This window comes from Canis lupus, chromosome 17 (genome assembly GCF_048164855.1).
Source record: "Canis lupus baileyi chromosome 17, mCanLup2.hap1, whole genome shotgun sequence".
NCBI lineage: Eukaryota > Metazoa > Chordata > Mammalia > Carnivora > Canidae > Canis > Canis lupus.
Window position 1 is genome coordinate 56,115,749 of NC_132854.1, and position 22,883 is coordinate 56,138,631.

Here is a 22,883-nt window from a genome sequence, read left to right on the forward strand (position 1 = left end):
GCCGCTTATTTATTCTTTCTTATTGTTAGTGGCTAGAAACATACTCGGCCTTACCCCAGGGAAGTCATCCAGATAGCTCTGACCTCTCTGTGGATTTTAAGGAAAGCTTTCAGTACCTGTTTTCTAATTTCGGCCACAGTTTTCTGCAGCTTGAGGGACCATGGCTAAGGGAGTCACACAAAATTTGCTTTGGGGCTGCTGGATAGATGGAGCAGGGCGGTAATCGGCTCACCGCAGCAGCTCGGGGCGCTGCAGCCTGCCTGCCCCTCCATCACTAGCACGCAGCCAGCGAACGACGGCTCGGGGCTCGGGGCTCAGGGCTGTTGGTTATGTGACTCGGGAGCCTCATCTGCAATCATCGTCAACCAGAAGCGCTGCACCACCGCTCTGTGCCGGTGGAGTGGTGTCAGACTATTCACAGGAACCCAAGGGCTGGAAGAGGCTGCACGCGGAAGCTTTGAGAATAAAGCCCAGAGAGCGACCACCCCCAGTTTCAGCCCCTCCCTCATCCTGGCCTGGGCTCCTCCAAGGTGCTAATGAACTGTGAGGGGACTTGAGAGAGGGCAGCAGAAGGAAGACGGTGACATTTCCAGAGGATGGGGAATGGGATCCTCCGAGGCGCGTTATGTCAACAAGAGCTGAGTCACCCACACGCGCTAGCTGTTAACAAAACAATCTTGTCAGAAGCCTTTAACTGCTTTAAAACAGGTACTGAGGCTGAACACTCCAAAGGCCACCTGTAAATCTCTAAAAAACAATGTTCGGGTCTTTAGCTCTCATTCAGGGGCCTGCTGCACTGTGTCGAGCAGAGTTAGTGAAAGCCTCAGGGCGGTAACGGGATTTCCAAAGATTATCCCACAAACAGGAGAGGCGATGTTTGGCTTTGCCACAGATCTCTTCTCCTCTGTTCCCTCCCTTTGGTAATCCCTCTCCTTCTCAGTGCAGCCCACACCCCTGCCCCCCTTCACCCATCACTCAACACACATTCATCCACACGGGTCCAGTTGGGATGAAATGGGTCTTGGAATGAAAGGCATGTGGATGCCCCTCCCGCCTCATGCGTGTGTGTGTGTGTGTGTGTGTGTGTGTGTGTGTGTGTCTGTCTGCGAGCCCAAGGTTAATGGGTACAATGAAGAAGAGGGCACTGGGTGGCTCAGTCAGGTGGGCATCAGACTCTTGGTTTCTGCTCAGGTCGTGATCTCAGGGTGGTGTGCTGGAGCCTCTCGACCAGCTATGCATCCAGCAGACAGTCTGCCTGAGATTCTTTCCTCCTCCCTTCCCCCTTCCCGTCTGCTCCTCCCATGATGCCCACGCAGTGCACTCACTCTCTCAGATAAATAAATCTTAAAAAAAAAAAAACAAAAAACAAGAAGAAGAGGTCTAGGAGCAGCTGGATGGAGGCATGAGTAGCCTTCCACGACAAGTGGGGAGGTTATACCCTCTGTACTAGACGCTACGGAGGGCGCTGGGGGTCTCAGCAACGACTTTGGTACTGGCCAGGGCCTTCTTCAGAAGTTTGCCAGAAAGCGTTTTGCTAGTCTTTCAGAATCCAGTTTATCAAGAGCTGTAGTTAAGAGGAGGAAGTGGTCCAGCAGCCTCGGCTCAGGTACTGTCTGCTTGGGAAGCGCGAGAGACCGACCCTGGAGGGGCTGGAAGGGCCTGGGTGCAGGGCCTGGCCATCCCAGCCCTTGGAGGAGGTCCCTAGGGGTGGGGAGCCAGAGGGGGAGGGCTGCCTGGGGCCAGGGCATTATAGAAGGGGCTAGTGCCAGCGGGAGAGGCGCCAGTAGAGAAAGGCCTCCTTGATTTGGAAATAAGGAAAAACATGAGGGAGGAAGGAATGCTGAATCAGGAGCAGGAGCTGGGGCCCCGCCGCCGGCCTGAAGCCTGTAGCCACATCTATGTAACCTCTTGAATGAAGCCGGGGCAGCAAGCCAAGAACACTGGCTCTGGGTGGTCACTCTTCATGAAGTGGGAAGGAGGAATGGGGGGTCCTGATCTGTGCCCGGAGCCATCCGTTCAAGCAGACAGAAGGACGGACATGGGGAAACACGGAATGTCCTTTGCACTCCAAGGGGGGCCCCCTGCCATGCAGCTTCCCTCTGCCTGCCCCTCGCTTAGAGCAGAGGTCCCCGGGGTTCCCATCCCTCACGTTCCAGCCCTGGCGACTGCCCCCTTTTAATTAGGATGGGCTTAAGGGGTGTGATGGCTCTACCCAGGGTGTCTGCATTCCCAGGAGGGCGTCTGCTTTTCCGTTTAGAAGCATAAAGGCATCAGGTTGCTCGAAGGAATCCCGGGTTACTGAGTAATCGCCATAATAAGATTGAGAATGAAGGTGACCTATAGAAGCATGGTAAATACACGATTTTCTCTGCTCAGTAAGTGAATTTTCATTATAACTCAGCACTTGCCTCCGGTCCTCGAATACTGTTAGCAATTCTCGGGGAAGCCTGGGAAAGGACAGAGCGCAAATATGCTTCCACAAAGAAAAACACAGGCTTCCCAGCCCTCTTTGTAGCTGCACGCAACCTAGAAAATTGAAAGCAAGGTTGCAGTTTCTGTCCTTGGTCACCATTTCATGTAGCAGCCTGTCATACAAAGTGCAGGGAAGCACCACAGATCAATAGCTCTTCTGGGTTAACATTGCCACAATCTCTTTTTCTTAAAAAAAAAAAAAAAAAAAAAAGATTTTTTTTTTCCTCCGTGTAGATCACAGCTTATTATATCCAAGGCATATTTCTGTGGTCTGTCTATGGAAATGAATGCTTAGAAGGAGCACTTTTCTTTTGAGGTTTTATTCACTTTTTAATGCGAATGATGGGGGCAGCAATGCTCCTATAGAATTGTTCTTTTCAAAAGCTCTGCACATGGCTGTTAGCCCTCCGGTTTGCAAAGCAGGTAACATTTACCTGAATGGGCTACCTGGACCCTGGGAGAGCACATACATGGTCCTTATCGAGACACTGTAAAGGTACCCTGGGTTGCAGAGGGCTCTCTGCTCGGCACGGCCTCTGCGAGTCCCGCGCACCTTGCCAGACCCTCTCACAGCATCAGCAGCCCTCACCTTGCTTTGTTTACCTCGGTGATGGTTGTCCGAGCAAAATCTCTAAGTGGATTTTTATGGGAAATGAAAAGCCAAATGAGTATATGTTTGAAAAGTTGAGCCATGGAAAACAGCCTCCCAAGGCATATGCCACCTATTTTTATGTTGTCACTTTATATGGTTTCTAAGTGGGCTAAAGACTTGAAGTGACGACTTTTCAAGTTCCTAGTGAAACCCCACAGGTTATATGTACACTAGCATGATTTTTTTTTTTTTTTTTTTTTTTGAGGAGAGTGCTAGACAGCACATCATCCGCCTCTTGTAACTCTTTTTAGCCTCACAGAGCCATGGAGATATTCATTCATATGTCCATTTCGAAGGTGAGGAAGGGAAGGCTCAGAGAGATTGACTATTTTGAGGGCTGAGCTTGGTGAGAGCTGATGCAGAGCCTCCAACCCTGACTCTGAACTCCTGGGTTTTGGGCAGCAGGACTATTTAGCACGATCTGGGCAGACCGCAGACCTCACGGAAAAGATGTACAGGGATGCCTTTCACCCCACCCCACCCCACCCCACCCCCAAGATCTTAGCACCTCTCTCCTCCATCATCAGCTGTAGTCCATGAACCATATAAATTCCAACTTTGGAAATGCTAAGTCTCATAAACAATTTTTAAAGGTATTAAAATGCAAAACAGGAGTAAACAAAATTTCTTGCCACAGGGAAGTAACTAATGTAAAGTGACAAAATAATGGGAGTTTGAATGCGGTCTCAAAAGTGGCCATAAAATGGAATTCAGAATCATATCTTAGTATGTACGCCGTACCCTTGCTTCGCCAAGGGTGACCAGCAGTGAATTCTCATTTATAAAACTAAGCCACGGAGGCAAAAGGAGACCGTGGGATGAGGGGAGGGAGAGCGAGAGAAAGAGGGAGCGTAGGAAGGAGGGAGCGAGAGCAGTTGAGCGGGAGGGTGCTGGTCACAGACTGGGTACCCCAGGGAGCCAGTTCCTAGTCTGTGCACCCTAGCAGCCCCAGGGCGGTCCATCACCCCCCTCCCCACCCTCCCCAGGCCTGGCCACCTCTAGACTGCAGGGCCTGCAGGCAGGTGGTCCCTCCCAGGGACTTCCAGGAATGGGGAGGGGGGGCAGGGGGGAAGGCACCCATCTGTGCTGACCTGCAGGGCGCTGCCTGAGGACAGTCTGATGCCTCATAGGAGTTTACAAAGTGAGGAGCAACAAGCAACACTTTTTCCTCCCCAAGAACAGTGGTCAGAATGCCAGACCCCTCCCCGCAGAGACTGCTGCCCCCCCAGGCTGCGGGGCCCCCCCCTGCCCCCGGCCCCCCCCCCTCGCCCAGCCCTGTGCACCCCGACCAGGACCCGCAAGCGACCCCTAACCAGTCCATCGTTTATCTGAAAGCAGAGCCAAGGTGGCTCGGAGGGTCCAAGGTGGGGAGCAGCTCATCTGCATCCCCGGACCCCCCCTGCACTGGCTCCCCCCACCCCAGCCAAGGCGGGCTCTGCACTCATTCCCCCATCAGTCTCGGCTGTGCAGCCGGCTGTCTTCCCAGATCCCAGATGATCCCATATCCCGGCTCTTCTTTAAAGGGCATCCACCTGGAGGCACAAATGCAGCAGCCGCCCCCTGGGTCCTCGCGGCAGGGGTGCAGCTAGCTCCCAGCGAGCAAACTCCTCCGGATGTCCCCTCCCCACCCTCCACCCCCCACCCTCACGCGCCTAGTCCGAGCACAAGGAGAGACATTTCGCAGAAGGAGCCCCCTCACCAACTCCCAAGTCCCCCTTCCCCACTTCAGCGTCCCCAGGAGGAGCCTCCGAAATCCACTGCCTGCCTGCTCTCTCCTGCACGCGCGGGACGGTCCGCAGCGTGGGCAACTTCTCACATCCTGGCTGCTGAACACTCGCCCCGGGAATATATGGGATCCAGGAGAGGACGCCCCCCTGACTCCCTCCACCGCCCTCGCTTCTGACCCCGACCCTGACCCTGACACCTCGGGGTGCGGGTGGGGGGTGGGGCGGAGAGGCCAGGCCATCACTCCAGTCGTTCCTGCCAATGGGGGGGGACACAAGGCGCGATCACCGAGACCCCAAGACACCCCAAGACCCCAGGCACCCCCTCCGAGTCCCCTAGCGCAGGCGCCCCCCCCCGCCCCCCCCCGCGCAGAGGGTCTCTAACCCCGAGGGGGGGGGCGGGGCGGGGGAGGGGGAAGGACCCTAACCCCAGCTGCACGAATGTCAAACGATCCACAGCAACTCACCTTTAGGTTGTGCGTGGGGTTTACCACGCAGACAAGTTGCCCGGCAGCGGAGAAAACCCGTCTAGCCTTGTAGTGCTGAAAGCGGAGGTGAATGAGATCTAACACAGCCCCAAAGCACTGGGTAAAGAAAAGCATCACAACTTTTGGGGTGGTGGGGGGGAGGGATGCTGCTGGCTCGGCGAGGGGCGTCAGGAGCTGGAAGTCCTGGGCTCTGCAAGGACCCTCCGCTCCAGCCCGGCTCAGCTCAGCGTGCCTTCAGATTCATCATCAAAATAAGACGGTTAGAATCTTGCAGCAGTGAGGCGGCCAATCAAAAGGACAGAAATGTTATCCTTGAGGTGCAGAGACAGCCAATAACAAATGCCTCCCCTCCCGAAACTCCCAGATGAATTGAGCCTGGCGGAGAATGTATTATTGAACATTACCATAGATCAGCACATTGCATTTATCTTGCGATTACAGCCGACCGTACATAATGCTGCGGAGATAGGCTGACAAAATTGATTGCTTAATGTGTCTCCATTTATTAATTGACTTAATTTAACATGAGAGCCTTTCTTAATGCGCCGGCAAAAAAAAAAAAAAAAAAAAAAAAAAACCACACACACACACACACAAAACAAAACAAAACAAAAAAAACCCCACCAAAAACATAAAGCATTTTGAAACCGCGAAATAGTAAAACACCCTGCTCCAAAGTAGGCAGATGGAATAACGCAGATCGGGGCTCGACTCACCAGAGCTGCTTGGGAGAAAATCAAATATTACAAGACTCCGATTCCAGATCAGGGATTTGGCAGCATAGAAACGTGCATCTTTCAATCTTGTGCTCTCCGTAATTTGGATTTCAGCCCCTTGATAAATCTTACTTTCCAATCTTTATCAAAGCAAAGAATCCCTAACAAAAGCATTTGGAGGTGGTAGTGTTGGGGGATATATATATATATATATATATATATATATATATATATATATATACTGTAATTACCGAAGCCTGAGAATATTAAAGCATAAAAATGCACAGAGTATGCTGCTAAAAATAATGAAATCCCTGATGCATGAATGCACACACACACAAAAACCTACACAGAGAGGAAAGTGGCTTGTAAATCAGCAAAATAATTACAGATGTGGAGGGCCTTTGCTTGTCATCCATTTGCATATTGGTGGGCAGCAAATTGCTAATTAACCACTAGATTGTTGGAGACATTGAAATAGGGATTAGGAGCACACACACCACATCGGCGAATGCAGGCAGCACATTTCTGTGCTGACGCAGGCAGAGGGCATCCCAGGCTTCTGTCCGAGCTCCCTCTCCAGAGTGGGGCAGGTGAGGGCACTAAGCTGGTTCTGGAAGAAAGTCTCCGGAACAGTACACAGAATGCCCTAAGGTATCTTGGGAACGAGTTCTGATGGCTTTAGTCAATCCTCGCAACTAACACACCACGAGAGTTGAGTGTGCTGTGTCTCCCCTTGTCTTTAGTGGTTCCTCTGTGGCGAAGTCACCTGGCACCCGGGTGAGGACGCATCAGCCTTGTGGGTGAATTGCACCCACAGTGGGAGCCCAGTGATCCTTCTGAATGGCTGTCACCCTCCTCTGGCTACAGTGCTTGGGGTGTAATGTAGGCAAAGCATGCGCACACCTAGGACACCCGCATCTATGACCTGGTCAGGCAATAAAAACAACACCGTTAAAATAGGAAAAACCCCTCGTAGGATATGCTAAAACCAGGACAAAAGCAGATGTTAGTTTTAACTTGAATTTAAAACCAAGTCAATGTTTTGAGAAACAAGTGAGCCAAACACCTAATTTCTGCTTCCATTTTAATTAACGGAAACTTTATACTTTGAAAAAATAATTGCACTGACACAAAACGAGAAGGTAACCACATTTGAACTGATTAGAAGCTCAGGCGATGTGATATGACGTTATAGGAGATGAGCGCCCGGACCCTCTCATTATGTGGTTCATAAATAAGCGTTGCTGGGCCACAACACCTGAATTTGCTTTCTGAAGTTTTCATTTGCCAGAACAAGCTTTTAGCGGTTCACTGGGAAAGCATTCAGTGTTCTTTCATTGCCTCACTTAAAAAAACAATCAAATAAAAGTAAGCATATACTCCCACAGATTCCTTAAAGACACAATTTGCAATTCAGAAAAGTCCAGACTTCCCCTTTCTACATCCTCTGTTATAATGGAACTATTGTGTCGTTTGTTTCTCCCATTGTATCACCTCAGACGGGTTTCTTAACCTCACGGAGGCTTGGTTCCCACACTTGCAATGTGGGGATAATAGAAATTAGTCTCTCAGGGTCATTGTGGAGACTAAGATGATGTATGGAGAAGTCCCGGCACGGTGCCTGCTTCGAAGCAGACTCTCAACATTTGAGTCTTCTGCAGATCCCTGGTGGAAGGGTGATTATTTGGCAGCATGTTTTTTTCTTTCTGCTCCATGAAATATTTTTCCTATGGATAGTCACCCTACCCTCGAGGGCCACAGAAGCAGAGGGTGTAAATACAGTGGACTGGGCTCCTGCTATGTTCTCAAGGGTAGGTATTCCTGATGACCTGGGGGCCGGGCCTGGGAGTGAGGGCCAGGAGCTGAGGGGTGTGTGTTGATGTCAGCAGTGAGGGCAGCGCCACAGACCTGCTCTCGTGGATGCTTTTCTTTGGTCTTAGACTTGAGCCCCTTTTGGTCTTAGACTTAGACTTTTTTGGTCAAGCTCTGTACCCCAAAACTGATTTTTGTCATTCTATTTTAGAATATTAATAAGCACATCATCTGTCCTCAGAATCAGTCCAGTCCTCCAAATAACCATCCACTGAGAAATGTTTGGAATTAACCCTAACGGCAGATGCTCATGCTTGATGTCTCCAAAATAGGGTGGCAGGAGCCAGCCTTCAAATAGAGATGTAGAGCTGTGTCACTGTTTACCACTAAGTCGGCCCCCCCTGCAATGGTCACACCAATGCCCTCATTCTACACCATGATGCCCAGGGCTTCCCCTTCATCTCTGTAGCAATCAGACTTGCATTTCATCTGGACTTAAAAGTTAGTAATCAGACAAATTGTAGTTCAAACCCAATATTGCTACTTACTGTTACTTTGGGTGAATTATTTATATCACTGATGCTTAGTTTTGGTGTCTGTGAAACGAAGCTAATCATGCTTTTGAAAAGTAGCTTAAAGATCAAATGAGATAATAGAGGTGAAATGACCAGCCCAGTGCCTGGTTTTCGTAATAATTTTAATGAGAAGCCCCCATCATCATCATCAACATTATCATCATCATCATCATCATCATCATCATCATCTTTTCACCCAAACTATTTTTAAGTCAACCCAAAATGTTGGTAAAGATGTGGAACAACCAAAGATTTCATGCACTACTGCAAACCACTTTGGAAAACTGTTTGGGAATATCTATTAAAGCTAAACATATCCATACCCTATGTGTGACCCAGAAAGCCTACTCCATGTGCCCAAGAGTAATGTGAGCATTGGCTCACCAAAAGATTTGCACTAGGATTTTCACTGCAACGTTGCAGCTATATCCACTGTGGTTAAGAAACTGGACACAACCTAAATATCAACAATAAAATGGGTAAATTACCTTCTTTTTGCCCCCCTTTTGCTAAATACCATATAACAATGAAAAAGCAAAGTATCTGCTACATGCAACAATGCAATAACATGGGTGTATCTCACAGATGTAATTTTGAGGTAGGGAAGTCAGGTATGAAAGCATATGGGTTGTGTGGTTCTATTCATATGAAGTTCAAGAACATGGACAAGGTAGTCTATGGTGTGGGCGACCGGTGCAGTGATAATCTTTGCAAGGGGTTAGAGCTACAGTGGACACAAGGTAGGTTTTAGAAAGCAAAGTATATTCTGTTTCTTGGTCTGTGTTCTAATTCTCTATGAATGTTGTGGGTTGAAATTGTTTCCCTAAAAACAGCTGTGCTGAAGCTCTAACTGCCACTACCTCAGAACATGACCTTAGTTGGAAATAGGGTCATTCCAGAGGTAATCGAGTTACAATGAGGTCCTTAGAGCAAGCTCTTCCCCAATAGGGTTCTAATATAAAAAGGGAGAATTTGGATGCAGAGAAGTATCCACAGGGGGAAAACCATGTGAACAGGAGGGCAGACAGTGGGGCAATATATCTGTAAGCAAAGGAACACGTAGCATGACCAGCAAACTGCCAGAAGCTAGGGGAAAGGTGTGGGACAGATTGTCCCTCACAACCTCCAGAAGGAACCAATCCTGCTGCGGTTCTGAGCTCGGACCTCTCATTTCCAGACCTGTGACACCATAGATTCCTGTTGTTTAAGCCACCCAGTTTATTGTGCTTTGTTGTGATGGTCCTAGCAAACTAATACAGTGGATACATCTATTTTGTGAAAATTCTTTAGGCTGTGAACTTACCATCAGGGCACCTTTTTTGTATGTAAGATACATGCCCCAAATAATACTGAAGTAACATGTGGATGAGCACCTAATTGCATTTCAAAATAGTGAGGTTCTTCATAAGATTTTAAAAGCCTGTTGAAGTAAAAAGGGAAATACTTTATTACATAGAATGTTAAATTCTGTCAAATGATGTCTAACAAGTGAAATTAAGAAGAGAAAAAAAAACCACCAGCATGTTAGGGGATATATTTGCAGCAATTGTGACAACAAAAGATTTGTATTCCTGGTGAAGAACTTTTGCGTACACGTTTTATTTTTTTTATTATTATTTTTTGCATACACGTTTTAAAGAACTAAAATTATATAGAGAAACTAGATGAAGGATGCAAATCAATTACACAGGAGAAGAAATAAAAATATTTTTAAACATTTTATTTATTTATTAGAGAGAGAGCGTGTGTGATGGGGGGAGATGGGCAAAGGTGGGGGAGGGAGAAAATCTCAAGTAGACTCCGCCTGAATGTGGAGCCCAACACAGGGCTCGATCTCAACAGCCCCGAGATCATGACCTGAGCCAAAACCAAGAGCCAGACGCTTCACTGACTGAACTACCCAGCCACCCCAGAAATAAAAATATTAATAAATGGAAAATGTTTAATAGAACTAGAATTCTAAGAAATGCCAGCAAAACAAGATAGCATCTTTTACTTGTCAAATTGGCTCTTTTTATTTTTAAACAATAGTATCCAGCGTTGATGAATCTTCTGTGAGACTGACATTCTCATCTACTGGTGAAAAGACTAATAGTAACAAACATACACATGCTTGGCGTATGTCAAGCACTCTGCTAAATACTCAGCTTATGTTCGCAAGTATATCCACAATCTGATATCTTATTTTTCTCTTCATGGCAATTCCATGAGATAAGCATTATTTTTCTTATTTCCAGACAAGGAAGCCATGACTCAGGAAAATGAACTTGTCCAGTGTTATTCAACTAGCACACGTGAAAATAGGACTTGAAGCCTAGACTTCTCCAGTGTCAGATACTGGGATTTATTGCCTCTGAGAAGGTAAACTTGTTGTTCCCTTTCTTGAAAACAATTTGAAAATATATATCCATGCCTAAAAAGATGCATAAACTTTGACCTACTAACTAAATTTGTAGGAATCTGTTCTTGTGCTATAACCAGAAATGTCAACAAAGACTTAACAACGAAAAAAAAAAAAAAAGACTTAACAATGAGGATGTTCATTGTTGTATCGCTTATACCAGTGGAATAAATGGAGAAAACTTATGTGGCCACAAGAGAAGTACACTTAAATAATTTAAGATACATCTATTCAAAATGTGGAATAAATTATAGCTATAAAAATATGTTTCTGGGGAAAAAATTTAGAAAGACATGTGCATAAAGCTATTCTTGCAGCACTATTTTTAATAGTGAAAGACTAGAAACCTCCGCTTTATCCCTCTGTAGGGGACTGGCTGACTAAACTATTTCCCTCTATATAATGGTGGCCATTAGCCTTAAAAAGAAATGACGTTTATCTCCAAATAGTTATGCAATGAATTCAGGTGGTATTAGTAGATACAAAAAAGAAATGTGAAGAATTCTGTGCATAGCATGCAAAGTGCTTATCTTAGAATGGGGGATATGTATTTGTTATTTATGTTTTAAAAGCGGAAAAATAAATAATAAACCATAAACAAGGTGACTTACAGAGGAGAGGAGGAAGACGGAGGAGAAGACAGAAATGAAGCTACACTTCTCTGAATATATCTTGTTCTATAACTTGGCTTTGAAACCTTGAAATTACTTTATATAATTATGAAACAAAAATATAAAAGAGATCCCCACCAAAAAAGCTGAAAGCAAGATAAAACAATCTGTTTTTCAATTTGGTGGTAGATGCACACAGAAAGGACAATTTTAGGTGATTTTGGAACATGATAATATTACTGTAACTCTTTAGTAAAATATGCCCAAAGGGCAAAAATAAGTTAAAAGTTTAACTACTGGGCAGCCCCAGTGGCCCAGCGGTTTAGCGCCGCCTTCGGCCCAGGGCCTGATCCTGGAGACCTGGGATCGAGTCCCACGTCGGGCTCCCTGCATGGAGCCTGCTTCTCTGTGTCTCTGCCTCTCTCTCTCTGTCTCTCATGAATAAATAAATAAAAATCTAAAAAAAAACAAAAAATAAAAGTTTAACTACTTTAGGTAATCATATTGTTAACGCTAGCATTGGTAGTGGTTTAAAAGTATGGCACCACCTTCAAAAAGTGGAGCCTGATCGCCCCCTCCCCGTGAATGTGAGACAGAGTTAGTGAGTGCTTCTAATGAAAAGTGTGGAAATGATTACGTGGGATTTCTGGAGCCAGATTAGCAAAGGAATTGTGGTTTCTCCATCGTTCTCATGGATCGCTAGCTTCATGCCATGAAGGCATTCCATTAGCCCCCTGGAGAGACCCATACAGAAAGGCACTAATGTCTCCTGCCAGCAGCCAGTGCCAACTTGCCAACCATGAAAGTGAGACCATGGAAGTGGATCCCTCAGCCTTAACCCTGCCTTCAGATAACTGTCGCCCTGGACATATTCCTTACCGCAACGCTATGGGCAAATCCCCACCAGAACTACCCAGCTGAGTTGCTCTCAGGTTCCTGACCTACAGAAACTGTGGGATAATCCATGTTTCATGTTGCTTTAAGCCACTAAGTTTTAGGATAATCTGTCTGGCAGCAATAGATAACTACAGAATTTGTGCTAGGAGGAGGGTGCTGCCTACTAACAAAACCCTAAGTGTAGGAGTGGCTTTGGAATTGGGTGGTGGACAGAAGCTGAAAGTATTCATGAAAGCCTTAAAAGGCCTTGAAAGAACTATGAGTAGAAGCCTAAGCTCAAGAAGGGCTTATTTTGGAGGAGTTTGTGAGTATGGTGTTGTCTGAGTGCGCCACAAGAATCGCAGGAGATCCATGCAGTTTTTAAGAGAAGTAAATTGGCAGAAATGCCACAAGCTTGGATTGAAAGGGGGCAGAATCAGTATAAAATGGTAAGAAGCCTTTGAACTCTGAAGCTGCTGTCTGCGGGAAGCAAGCTGAGAAAACTCCTCTGCAGAAGACCTGGGCTGCCTTTCTCAACAGAGATCATTCACCCTCAATCTAGAGGATGGAATGAAGAGCACAGAGGCTGGGGCTGAGACCTAAGGAGACTCATTTTCAGGCCTAGTTAAGAGTCAGGAGTCCTAGTCAAGGAACTTCCAACATTTTCCCTGATGGTTTTGCTGTGGGTCAGAGGCTCCTATGTGACTCCGTTTTCTTCTATTTTGAAAGTGTGTGTGTATGTGTGTGTGTGTGTGTGTGTGTGTGTGTTGGGGGCCATGGTCCATGGTAGTTATCCTATGCTTGTCCCACCTTTGTATGTATTATGTGTTAAGTGCGTGTATGTGTGAGGAGGTGGCCAATAATGTTTCTTTTTTAGTTCATAGGTCTTCAGGCTTCTTCTCCACACCTAGACCTGATTTAGGTGACAAGATTCCAGACTTCAAGCTGATTCTGTAAAAGAATGAATTTCGGGGAGTCTTTGGAAAAGTAAGTGTATTTTACATTTGCAATGTAAACCAGTAAGCCAGCAAGTAGAAAAATATATGCCTGCACATTCTTTGATATTTCCCTTTCAATGGATGGAGATTAGTTGTCCTCCCCTTGAATATGAGCAGACTTGGTGATTCACTTACAATAGCAGAATGCAATAGACATGACAATGTATGATTTTTGAGGCTAGATCATTGAGAGCATTGCCATCTTGAATACTCACTTTTGGGGGAAGCCGGAAATCATGCTGTGAGGACCCTCCAACGGCCCCCTGAGAGCAAAAGAAGTCTTCAGTTAATGTCCACATCAACTTGGTAGCCATGTAAGTAGGCCCCCTTGGGAACAGATCTCCCAGCCCCAGTCATGCCTTCAGATGATGGCAGCCCTGGCTAACATTTTGTCTGCAATCTCATGAGAGACTCTGACCCTGAGCCACACAGCCAAGCTGCTTCTGATTTGCTCCTTCATAGATGCTATGACATTCTTAGTGTTTATTGTGGCTTTGCACCATTAAGTTTTGGGGTAATTTGATGTCTGTATGTGTATCATTGATGAAGCAAATGGATAATTATGCTGGTGTTGTGAGGTAAGAGAAAGGAGCCACAGGTTTAAGATTGATGAGGTTGAAAAATACTGTAGTCTTGAATTCAAATGGCAATAATTGCAATGGTCTATTTTATGTTGAGGAGCAGACAGATGGAAGGAGGAAGAGGAGGAGGAAAAGGAGAGCAAAAGCAAAGTTTCTTAATTCTGTCCACAGAAAAGACTTTGAAAAAACAAGTACATTAAAACCCAGGTTGCGGCTTCCGTATACATTTTCCCACTTAAAAACAAACTAGATCTTTCTGAAGAAATGTCTAATTCCAGATCTGGAGCAGAAAATGTTTAAGATGAGCCTGGAACATCTTATCACACCAGAAAGGAAGGATGCAATGAAAAAAAATACTAGAAAAAAAATGCTAGGGCCTTCTTAAGGACTCAGAAAATAATGCCAAGAGGCCCCTACTAGCTGAAGATGGGACAATTGAAGCATGATTAAGAATAACTGTAATGAATTAAAACGCATCAAATATGTTTAAATCCCTGCATTCATAGTGATACTAGAAAAACGAATTCGTTTCTTTTGGATCACACTTGGCACTTAATTCATTATTTTGATAACCAGTGAATAAAAGGAATAAATTGGGCATTTATCCTGCCTGTCTTCTATGAATTATACCTAAGTATAATTAGCCAATGAGAAGTTTTTCTTTGTAGAAGTAGTCCAGTTCCCAAATGAAGAAATAATGATAAAATGAGAATATACTTTTTTTGAAATTTCTAATACTGCAATGGATCTGGGCAGCAAGTATCACTGCTGACATCACAGAAAGACAGTCAGGTACTGTGTGCCACCCGGGAGATCTACAGCACTGCTTGCAGAGCACTCTTGCTAAAGTAACAAACATGCCTCTGATCGAATTTCTAGATTTAACTACCAACTTTTAGGAAATATAGGGGACAGAGGAACAAGATAAATGACAACATGGGGATCTGACTAGCAAAATCCAGGTTGTAGGAAAAGTGACTGGGTTCTTTAACAGACAACAAATACATTGCAGAGAGAGAGAGAAATTAGGTTTCAATTAATTTTTTTCAATTAATTTTTATAACATGCAAAAATGTCCAATGTATACTGAATTAGGAAAATCAGGATGTAAAATTGTATTTATAAAATAAACCTATCTTATTTTTTAAGGAAACATAATAATACAGAAGAAAAAAATGTAAAAAATATCAGTGTTTGTGGGCAACAGGATTATTGGTAATATTTAAATATTGTTCTATATTTGCCCAATCTGTGTTAAGATACAAATATTATTTTCTAATCACTACATTGTCTCTTTTTTGGAATAAGACAAATAGATAAATTAGTGAAAATATGTCTGCCAGTCAGGAAAAAGTGCATATAATTATAAAGTACTTGTTTTCTCACAACCATGTGATTCTGTCCATTGAGATTCTGTTTTCTGCAAGAACATGGACAAATCCCACTGGATTGTAATGTGTCAGTGGGCCCCACCTCCCTAGTTGTGGGCATATGTGTTACGAGGGGTCCTACGGAAAAGACCCCAATTTGAAGGAATGACCAGCCCTTCTAACTTTGAGATAGTTCTCGTAGAACGACTGAGAAGTTCAGTTAGCTCTCAAAGAACTGTTTCATAAGGTCAGCAACTAAATACGAAGTCTGACTTTTGGTGGATGATAACCAGGAATAGGAAACCCACAGCTCGACATAGCTCAGGTTGGGTACAGATGGTCCAAAGGCAACAAGTTTATTCTGTAATGTTGCCAAGGCAACAGCAGCTGCTTCTGTCGTTGCAGAGGGTGGGGGAGGGGGGAAAACAGTAGAAATGAAGAAGCAGAATGATTCTGTAAATCTTTCCCAAGAAAACAGGAAAGAATGCTATAAAATATTGAATATTTTCTGGGTGAACATACTTTCGTGACGTGCGAGGTGTCATCAGGGAAAGGCAAGTGGTGTTTTTCACATTCTCCTCTGCCTAGACCCAACTAGGAGTCCAGTGCCTGTTGTCATCTTGTCATTCTCCCTTCCATGACTCCAAGCAGTGGCAGGCAGGGCTTTCTTACAGCTCTATCCCCTTGAGTGTGAAAACACATTGACGTTTTCTTGTGACAATTACCGCGGCATCTATTCAGGAGGCTGAAAGATGCTTATTATGTTTTTGCTGTGTCTGGACTTGAGAGGGAAGAAGGGAGGGAAGGAATGGCGTTGGTCTTCCTCCTCCTCTTTTCCTCCCCTTGGCTCCTGCCTCTGGTTCTTTTTAGCTGCAAAGGAAGAGGATGAAGGAAGGAGAGTGTGGCAGCGAGAAGAGAGAGAGGACAGCAGGTCTGGGGAATGTGCTAGAGATATTTTCAGCCCGCGGCTAGTGCAGCCAACAGGCGACCTGGCCAGAAGGTGACCCCATGGGGACGCTGGGGAAGAGCTGAGTCAGGAGCCCAGCTGTGCATGTTAGGACCTTAGAGAGGGATTAGAGGCGGACACAGACACGGATGAAGACGGAGGTTTGTAAACAATCGGGTGGGAGACGTGGAGCATCTCAGTCGTTCTCCAAGGGGAGAAACTGAGCCTTCCAACACACTGGCTCAGGGAAGGGGGTCTCTCCTTCCCGCCTGAACCTCGTTTTGTGTCTTCAGAACTGAAACAGTATTCAGGGGTTTTTCACATGCTCAGAAGTAGAGAATTTAGAGCCCTGTTGGAACTGAGTATTTTTTCAAATGCCAAACCACATATATAACAAGGCAGCGTGGCTTAGATCGGTCAAAGAGCCTGAGCTTGGAAGTCAGGGGGGTCAGGCGAACCTGACTCAGGGCCCCAGACCTGACACCTGGAGCTGCCCATGCCCTTTAGCTGGAGGCACATTTACAAGGTTAGCGGCAGGTAGCCCAGCCTCCCCTGGCCTTAGCTTCCTCTCCTGTCAGTGCAGGCTCCAAGGCCAACCTCTCGCTGTTGGCTTGTGAACCTGGCACAGCACCTGGGACATTACTACTATTATCACTGTCATTTCAAGTTGTCTTTGACAAGTGGGAAGAAATGGAGTTCACCTATCCTTGCTTCTTGGATTTGGAAGTGACACTGGATAAGGTAAAAACCCTGGCCAGAAAGCTCTGTCACAAGTTGATGTCATCAATATGTCTATCTATCTATCTATCTATCTATCTATCTATCTATCTATCTATCTATCATCTATCCATCTGTCAGCAGGAATTGGAGTGAATTTATTTTAAGGCATTGGCTCACACAGTTGTGGAGGCTAGCAAGTTCAAAATCTGCAGGGCAAACTGGCAGGTGCAGGAAAGATTTGATGCCATGGTTTAAGTCCAAAGGCAGGCTGGAAACAGAATTTCCTCATCTTCAGGGATCATTTTTTTCCCGTGAAGCCCTTCCATTGATGGGATGATGCCTGCCCACCTTACGGAGAGTAATTTGCTTCGCTCAGGTTCTGCTGATATAAATGTTAACTCCTTGAAAACAAACAAACAAACAAACAAAAAACACTTTCACAGAAATATCTAGAATAATGTTTGATGTATCATGGCCTCACCAAATTGCCAGAAAAATTAACCTTGACAGGGTCCTTAGGGCACTGTCCAAACTTTGGTATCTCCTCCCAAATCAGTAACCATGACCCCAGAGGGTCACTCACGCAATGTCTAGGGTCCCCTTGGTGCGGTTAGAGTCATGGCACCTGCAGAATAGCTGGGACCAGATCTCAGCTTTTCTTTCCCTGTGCTGTCTCCTTCTTTTATTATTATTATTATTATTTTATTATTATTACTTTTTTTGCTGCTGTCTCCTTCTTTAGGAGGAAGTCGAAGCATGACAAAAGTTGATAAGCAGGAATTATGCAAAAAAAAAATGCAATTTTTACCACCGATCCTGGTGCTGTTATATATTTATTCCAATGTCTTAAATATTAAATGAAAGAGGAGACTATTTAAAGGGAGTGCTAGACTGAGGACCAGAAGTTCAAAGCTCTACCCTGCCATTTAGGCAAGTGTCCTAAACTGCAGCGAAGCGGATGATTACACCTGCACCAAACACTATAGTCATGGGAAGGATCTGCTATGAGGATCCCTGTAAACGCACACAAATATTAACTGTGCTTGAATCTGGAGAAAGGGTTGTCAGCTGAAGCCTTGCTGGGGTAATCTAACTTTTTCAGAGGAGTGGTGCCATAGAAACAGAAAGCATTGCTGCTTTTACTTTATTTATTTTTTAAAGATGTTATTTATTTATCCATGAGACACAGAGAAAGAGGCAGAGACACAGGCAGAGGGAGAAGCAGGCTCCATGCCAGGACCCGGATGTGGGACTCGATCTCAGGACCCCAGGATCACAACTGGAGCCAAAGGCAGGCGCTCAACCACTGAGCCCCCCAGATGCCCTGTGTTGCTGCTTCTAAAACAGGAGGAAGGGAAGAGAGAACCAAGCCACATATCTCTGAGGCTGACACCTGGTTCTTTTCTTTCTTTCTCTTGAGCAAAATTTCACTCTGTCTTGACAGCGCCTCTCAATTATTCCTCCAGTTTATGGCTGCCTGCCCATCTTTCTTTCTTTGGTGCACACGAGCGCCCCAGAGCCCTTTCTGTATTCTGCTGTCAGGAAAGGAGTGTGTCCTGGTTGGGAGTCCAAGGGCAAAGATGACACACAAGATCTTCAAAGGTGCCTTTCATGGTCTAGGGAAAGAGGCTCTCTTAGACACTGTTGCTGAAAGTGTAAATCAGTGCAAATATCCCACAGTACAGCTTGGAAATATGTAGTCATTGTCTCAAAAGGGTAGGCTGTACCTAGCAATTCCACTCTAAGGGCTTTATGCCAAGAAAACAATGGACGAGTATGCAAAATGTACATACGAAGACACTCATTCTAATCTTTCGATAGCAAAAAGCTGCGAGTAACCTAAATGTCCACGGGTATACAGGACTGAACTGCTGTTCATCTCGAGAATAGAATTCTTGAAACGTTAAAGATAATAAAGATAATAAAATGATGATGGGCCTGTGTGTACGCCTGTAACTACAAGATACTCATGATATGTGAAGAGGACACGTAGGTCACTAAATATTGAATGGAGCATTAATTCCGTTAAAAAAATAAACACACGCAAACATGTGAAAAAGTTTGGGCAGGTGTTTTAGTCTGTTCAGGCTGCTATAAGAGAGCACCACAGACAAGATGGGTTAGAAACTACAGAAGTGTAGCCCTCGTTGTTCTGGAGGTTGGAAGTCCAAGATCGAGGCGCGAGCACATTCAGTGTCTGGTGAGGATCCACCTCCTGATTCAAGGATGGTCGTTTTTTTCCCTCCATCCTCATGTGGAAGAAGGGAGGAGAGAGCTCTCTGGAGTCTCTTTTATAGGGGTACCTAATCCCGTTCACGAGAGTTCCCCCCTCATGGCCTTATCATTTCCCAAAGGCCCTGCCTCCTAACCACATTGGAGGTTAGGATTTCAAAATATGAATTTGGGTGGGGATGGGGAGGGGGACGCACAAGCATTCCATCAATAAATATTGATTTATTCCATCAATAAATATACACCAAAATATTTACAGCGATTTTCACTCTGTAGTGGAATTTTGGCTGGCTCTTCTAATATCTTGTTACTTATCTGTGTTTTCTCTTTTTCTACATTGCGCGTATGATTGCTTGAATACCTGAAAACATAAGGCGGAAAATGCCCTCCTGAGATATTATTTACTTCTCTGCGGTCTGCCCTCCCTTGATTTTACAAGTGGGAGCTCCGTGTATTCTTGAGAATCATCGGGACATCCGGGGAGGGAAACTGTTCTTGGCATTATTTCTGTTATTTCTCAGAGTCCACTGGCGTTTTGACATCAGGGTTGATGGTAACCCCTCAGATTGATTTTCTTTCTTCTGTAAGAAAGAAACATCGCAGACACTAACACTAGGCAGTTCTCTCCGAAGAGTCTAGATCATGAGCCCTTGCAAGGTAAAGCTGCCATGTACGTGGTACCCAGAAGGAGGCCCTGGCAGCCGTATTATCAGAAAGACTAATTCTTTGAGGTTTGCTAACATGAATTCCTCAGGAAGGTTCTGGGGTTAATGCAAAAACCTGAAGTCAGGAATATAAACAAGGGGAACACTGAGAAACCTTGACAGGTGGGTATTTCCGTAAGAGGAGTTGATATTTTTCTTCCTTTTGGCAGATCATGGGACCCGGTATTCTTAGTGTTTGCAATGGCAGGGCCTGAAATGATGCTATTTCTTGGGTTACACTGGGCCGTCTCACCCTGAGTGCCCATAGGGTAGGTAACCTAGAAAACATGTTGCAAGTCAGACAATGCAGAGAGTGTCAGCATGTAGTCCTGTCACCCTGTCCTTCTTTTGGGCTGTTGAGCTGTAGTCAGAGATTTTTGTCTCTTGACAGGACAAATATGAAGACCACTTGAAGTCGTCTCAGGCTCCTAGATCTTGAACCACAAAGCAGAAGGCCCAAAGTCACTCTGTTTCTTAAAGAGAGAGACCAAATAGTGAGGCAAGATAAGGGGATAAGGGTCGTAGGCAGGAAGGCCAACATCCTGCCCATATATCTGCAATGTCAGGTTGGCTTCTGCTGTGTTTTTTTTTTTTTTTTTAAGATTTTATTTATTTATTCATGAGACACACAGGGAGAGAGAGAGGCAGAGACACAGGCAGAGGGAGAAGCAGGCTCCATGCAGGGAGCCCGACTTGGGACTCAATCCCGGGACTCCAGAATCACACCCTGGGCCAAAGGCAGCGCTAAACCACTGAGCCACCCAGGGATCCCCCAATTGGCTTCTGCTTTTTGATGAACCTCCTTCCTGGCTCTACTCTCACGCGATGATGGAGATGGGAGATTCTTCTCTTGCCTTATCTCTCCCACCTCAGAGCACCTACTAGCCTGCCTACATCTCTCTCAGGACATTCCCCTTTTCCTGCCTTGGGCAGGATACTCATGCATGAATACTTCTTAGGCTCTACTAGGTTACAAGCTCCCTGAGGGCCCTGACAGTCTCTTGATTGGCTTAGCATCAATGATGTACAATACCTAGCAGGTATTCAGTGAAACAAATAAAATAAAATAAAAATCAGGGACAGATTGGGTGTCTGGGTGGCTCAGCAGTTGAGCATCTGCCTTTGGCTCAGGTCAGGATCCTGGGGTCCTGGGATCGAGTCCCACATCAGGCTCCCTCTGTGGAGCCTACTTCTCCTTCTGCCTGTGTCTCTGCCTCTGTGTGTGTCTCTCAGGAATAAATAAATTCTTTAAAAAAATCATTGAACAAATTGAACTCCAATTAAAAAAAATCATTGAATAAGTGAATGAATGGATGAATAAACCATAGGCACTTAAAATTTACTCATTTCCACTAACAGAGAAAACAAGAAGTTGGAGATCTTAAAAACAAAACAAAACAAAACAAAACAAAACAGCTGATGGTGACACCACCAATCCCCTGATGGTGTGTAATGGATGTGTGGGATTGTCCCCTCTCAGGGAAGGAGTTGGCTCCGATATCCCTGTCGTCACGGCTTGGATGCTTTCTTACTCTTCCCTTCCTAGTAGAAAAGGTGAGTTTAGTAATGAATCCAATGGACTCGTTATTCAAGAACCTGTTCTCCATCTCAGACTCTGTCTAATCAGGTTTTCTCAGCCACCTCCCTCCCCCCAATAACAAACTCTGTTGGTGGAACAGGTTTAGTCTTTCTACCTACAACCTATCAAATGGATTCATAAAATCAGCTCAGGGGCATTTGTTACTCAACTATTACATGCACAACACTGAGAGACACAATCCTCAGAATTTGGGGACTGATGGGGCACCAGGTCATGGTCTCAGGGTCCTGCGATGGAGCCCCGGGTTGGGCTCTCTGCTCAGTGGGGAGTCTGTTTCTTCCTCTCGCTCTCCTTTTGTGCTCTCTCTTTCCCTCTCTCCTTCTCTCTCTCAAATGAATAAACATCCTTAAAATAAAATCAATTTGGGGACTGACCAATAAAGTCATAGATGACAAGACAATGCATAGATAACGTAATCCATCCCTTCTACAGGAGATTGCACCAAGCCATTCCAAGGCACCATCGTCGTCATCATCAATATCTCCTCCTCCCCTTGCCCCCTCTCCTCCTCCTCCTCTAATCATCAGCCACAACTTTTACCAAAGGCTCTGTGTACAGAGCACTATATGCGAAGCATGTAAAGTGAATACAGGGACCTGTTAGATCGATAGATGTATGTGCAAAGAACTGTTTTCATGGTTTAGGTTTACCCTGCGGATGGACACAGAGACTGTATCTTCCATTTCTAACGATAGCCTGGTGCTTTGTCTACTTTGAGGGACATGCTAATAACATTAATGGAATGTGCAACAATCTGCTGGCCCCGGGCCTCTTTCCCTCTCGTAGGCTCCAAAGGAGCATGGGCATAGGCAGGCTCCAGGAGTTTCTATTAAAGGGGCCGTGGTCTCCCTGATGGAAGCTCCTGGGAGAGGAAGGCTGGCCCTGTAATTGGGTAGTGCAGCCCCCCCCCCACCCGCCAACGTGGGCTCCCCTGAGGAGTGTGAGCTCCACATTCCATCACAGGCTCACCAGCCTGCCTTCCCAACTCATCAGCTGCCTGTAGATCTTTCTTTAGTGAAGGAGCTCTACTCTCCCTTACCTCAAATTTAAACAGAGCCTCAGACATGCCCCAAATCATTGGGCCAAATCTGCCAGGAATCATAAAGGGAAAAAGAAATTTCCGGGAGGGAGTTATATATGGCAATGAATTCATATACTTTATGTAGCTCCTCATTTCCTTCCATTATGTTAATTCTTCTAACTCAATAACCTAATTCTACCCTCCTACTACACACACACACACACACACACACGCACATTTTTTTTTTTTAACCCAGAGAAGAAGCTGATTGATGCTGAAGTCAGAATCCATCCAATTTTGTGATGGTCTAAGTACTTCAGGCAATTGGCCTGCAGCTGCCAGTGGCTGCCTTAAGCCCATGCTATAACAACCATGTGTTCA

At 45.4% G+C, this 22,883-nt stretch overlaps 1 protein-coding gene across 1 annotated transcript in view; it reads right to left on the reverse strand.

Annotated features, from left to right (window-relative positions):
• Positions 1-5,588, reverse strand: part of SIAH3 (siah E3 ubiquitin protein ligase family member 3) — a 72,512-nt gene extending 66,924 nt beyond the window's left edge. Inside the window, exon 1 of the mRNA XM_072783057.1 lies at positions 5,316-5,588. Coding sequence (XP_072639158.1) covers positions 5,316-5,450 — 135 coding nt within the window. The 5' untranslated portion in view covers positions 5,451-5,588. The remainder of the gene's footprint in view (positions 1-5,315) is intronic.
• Positions 5,589-22,883: the final 17,295 nt, after the last annotated feature.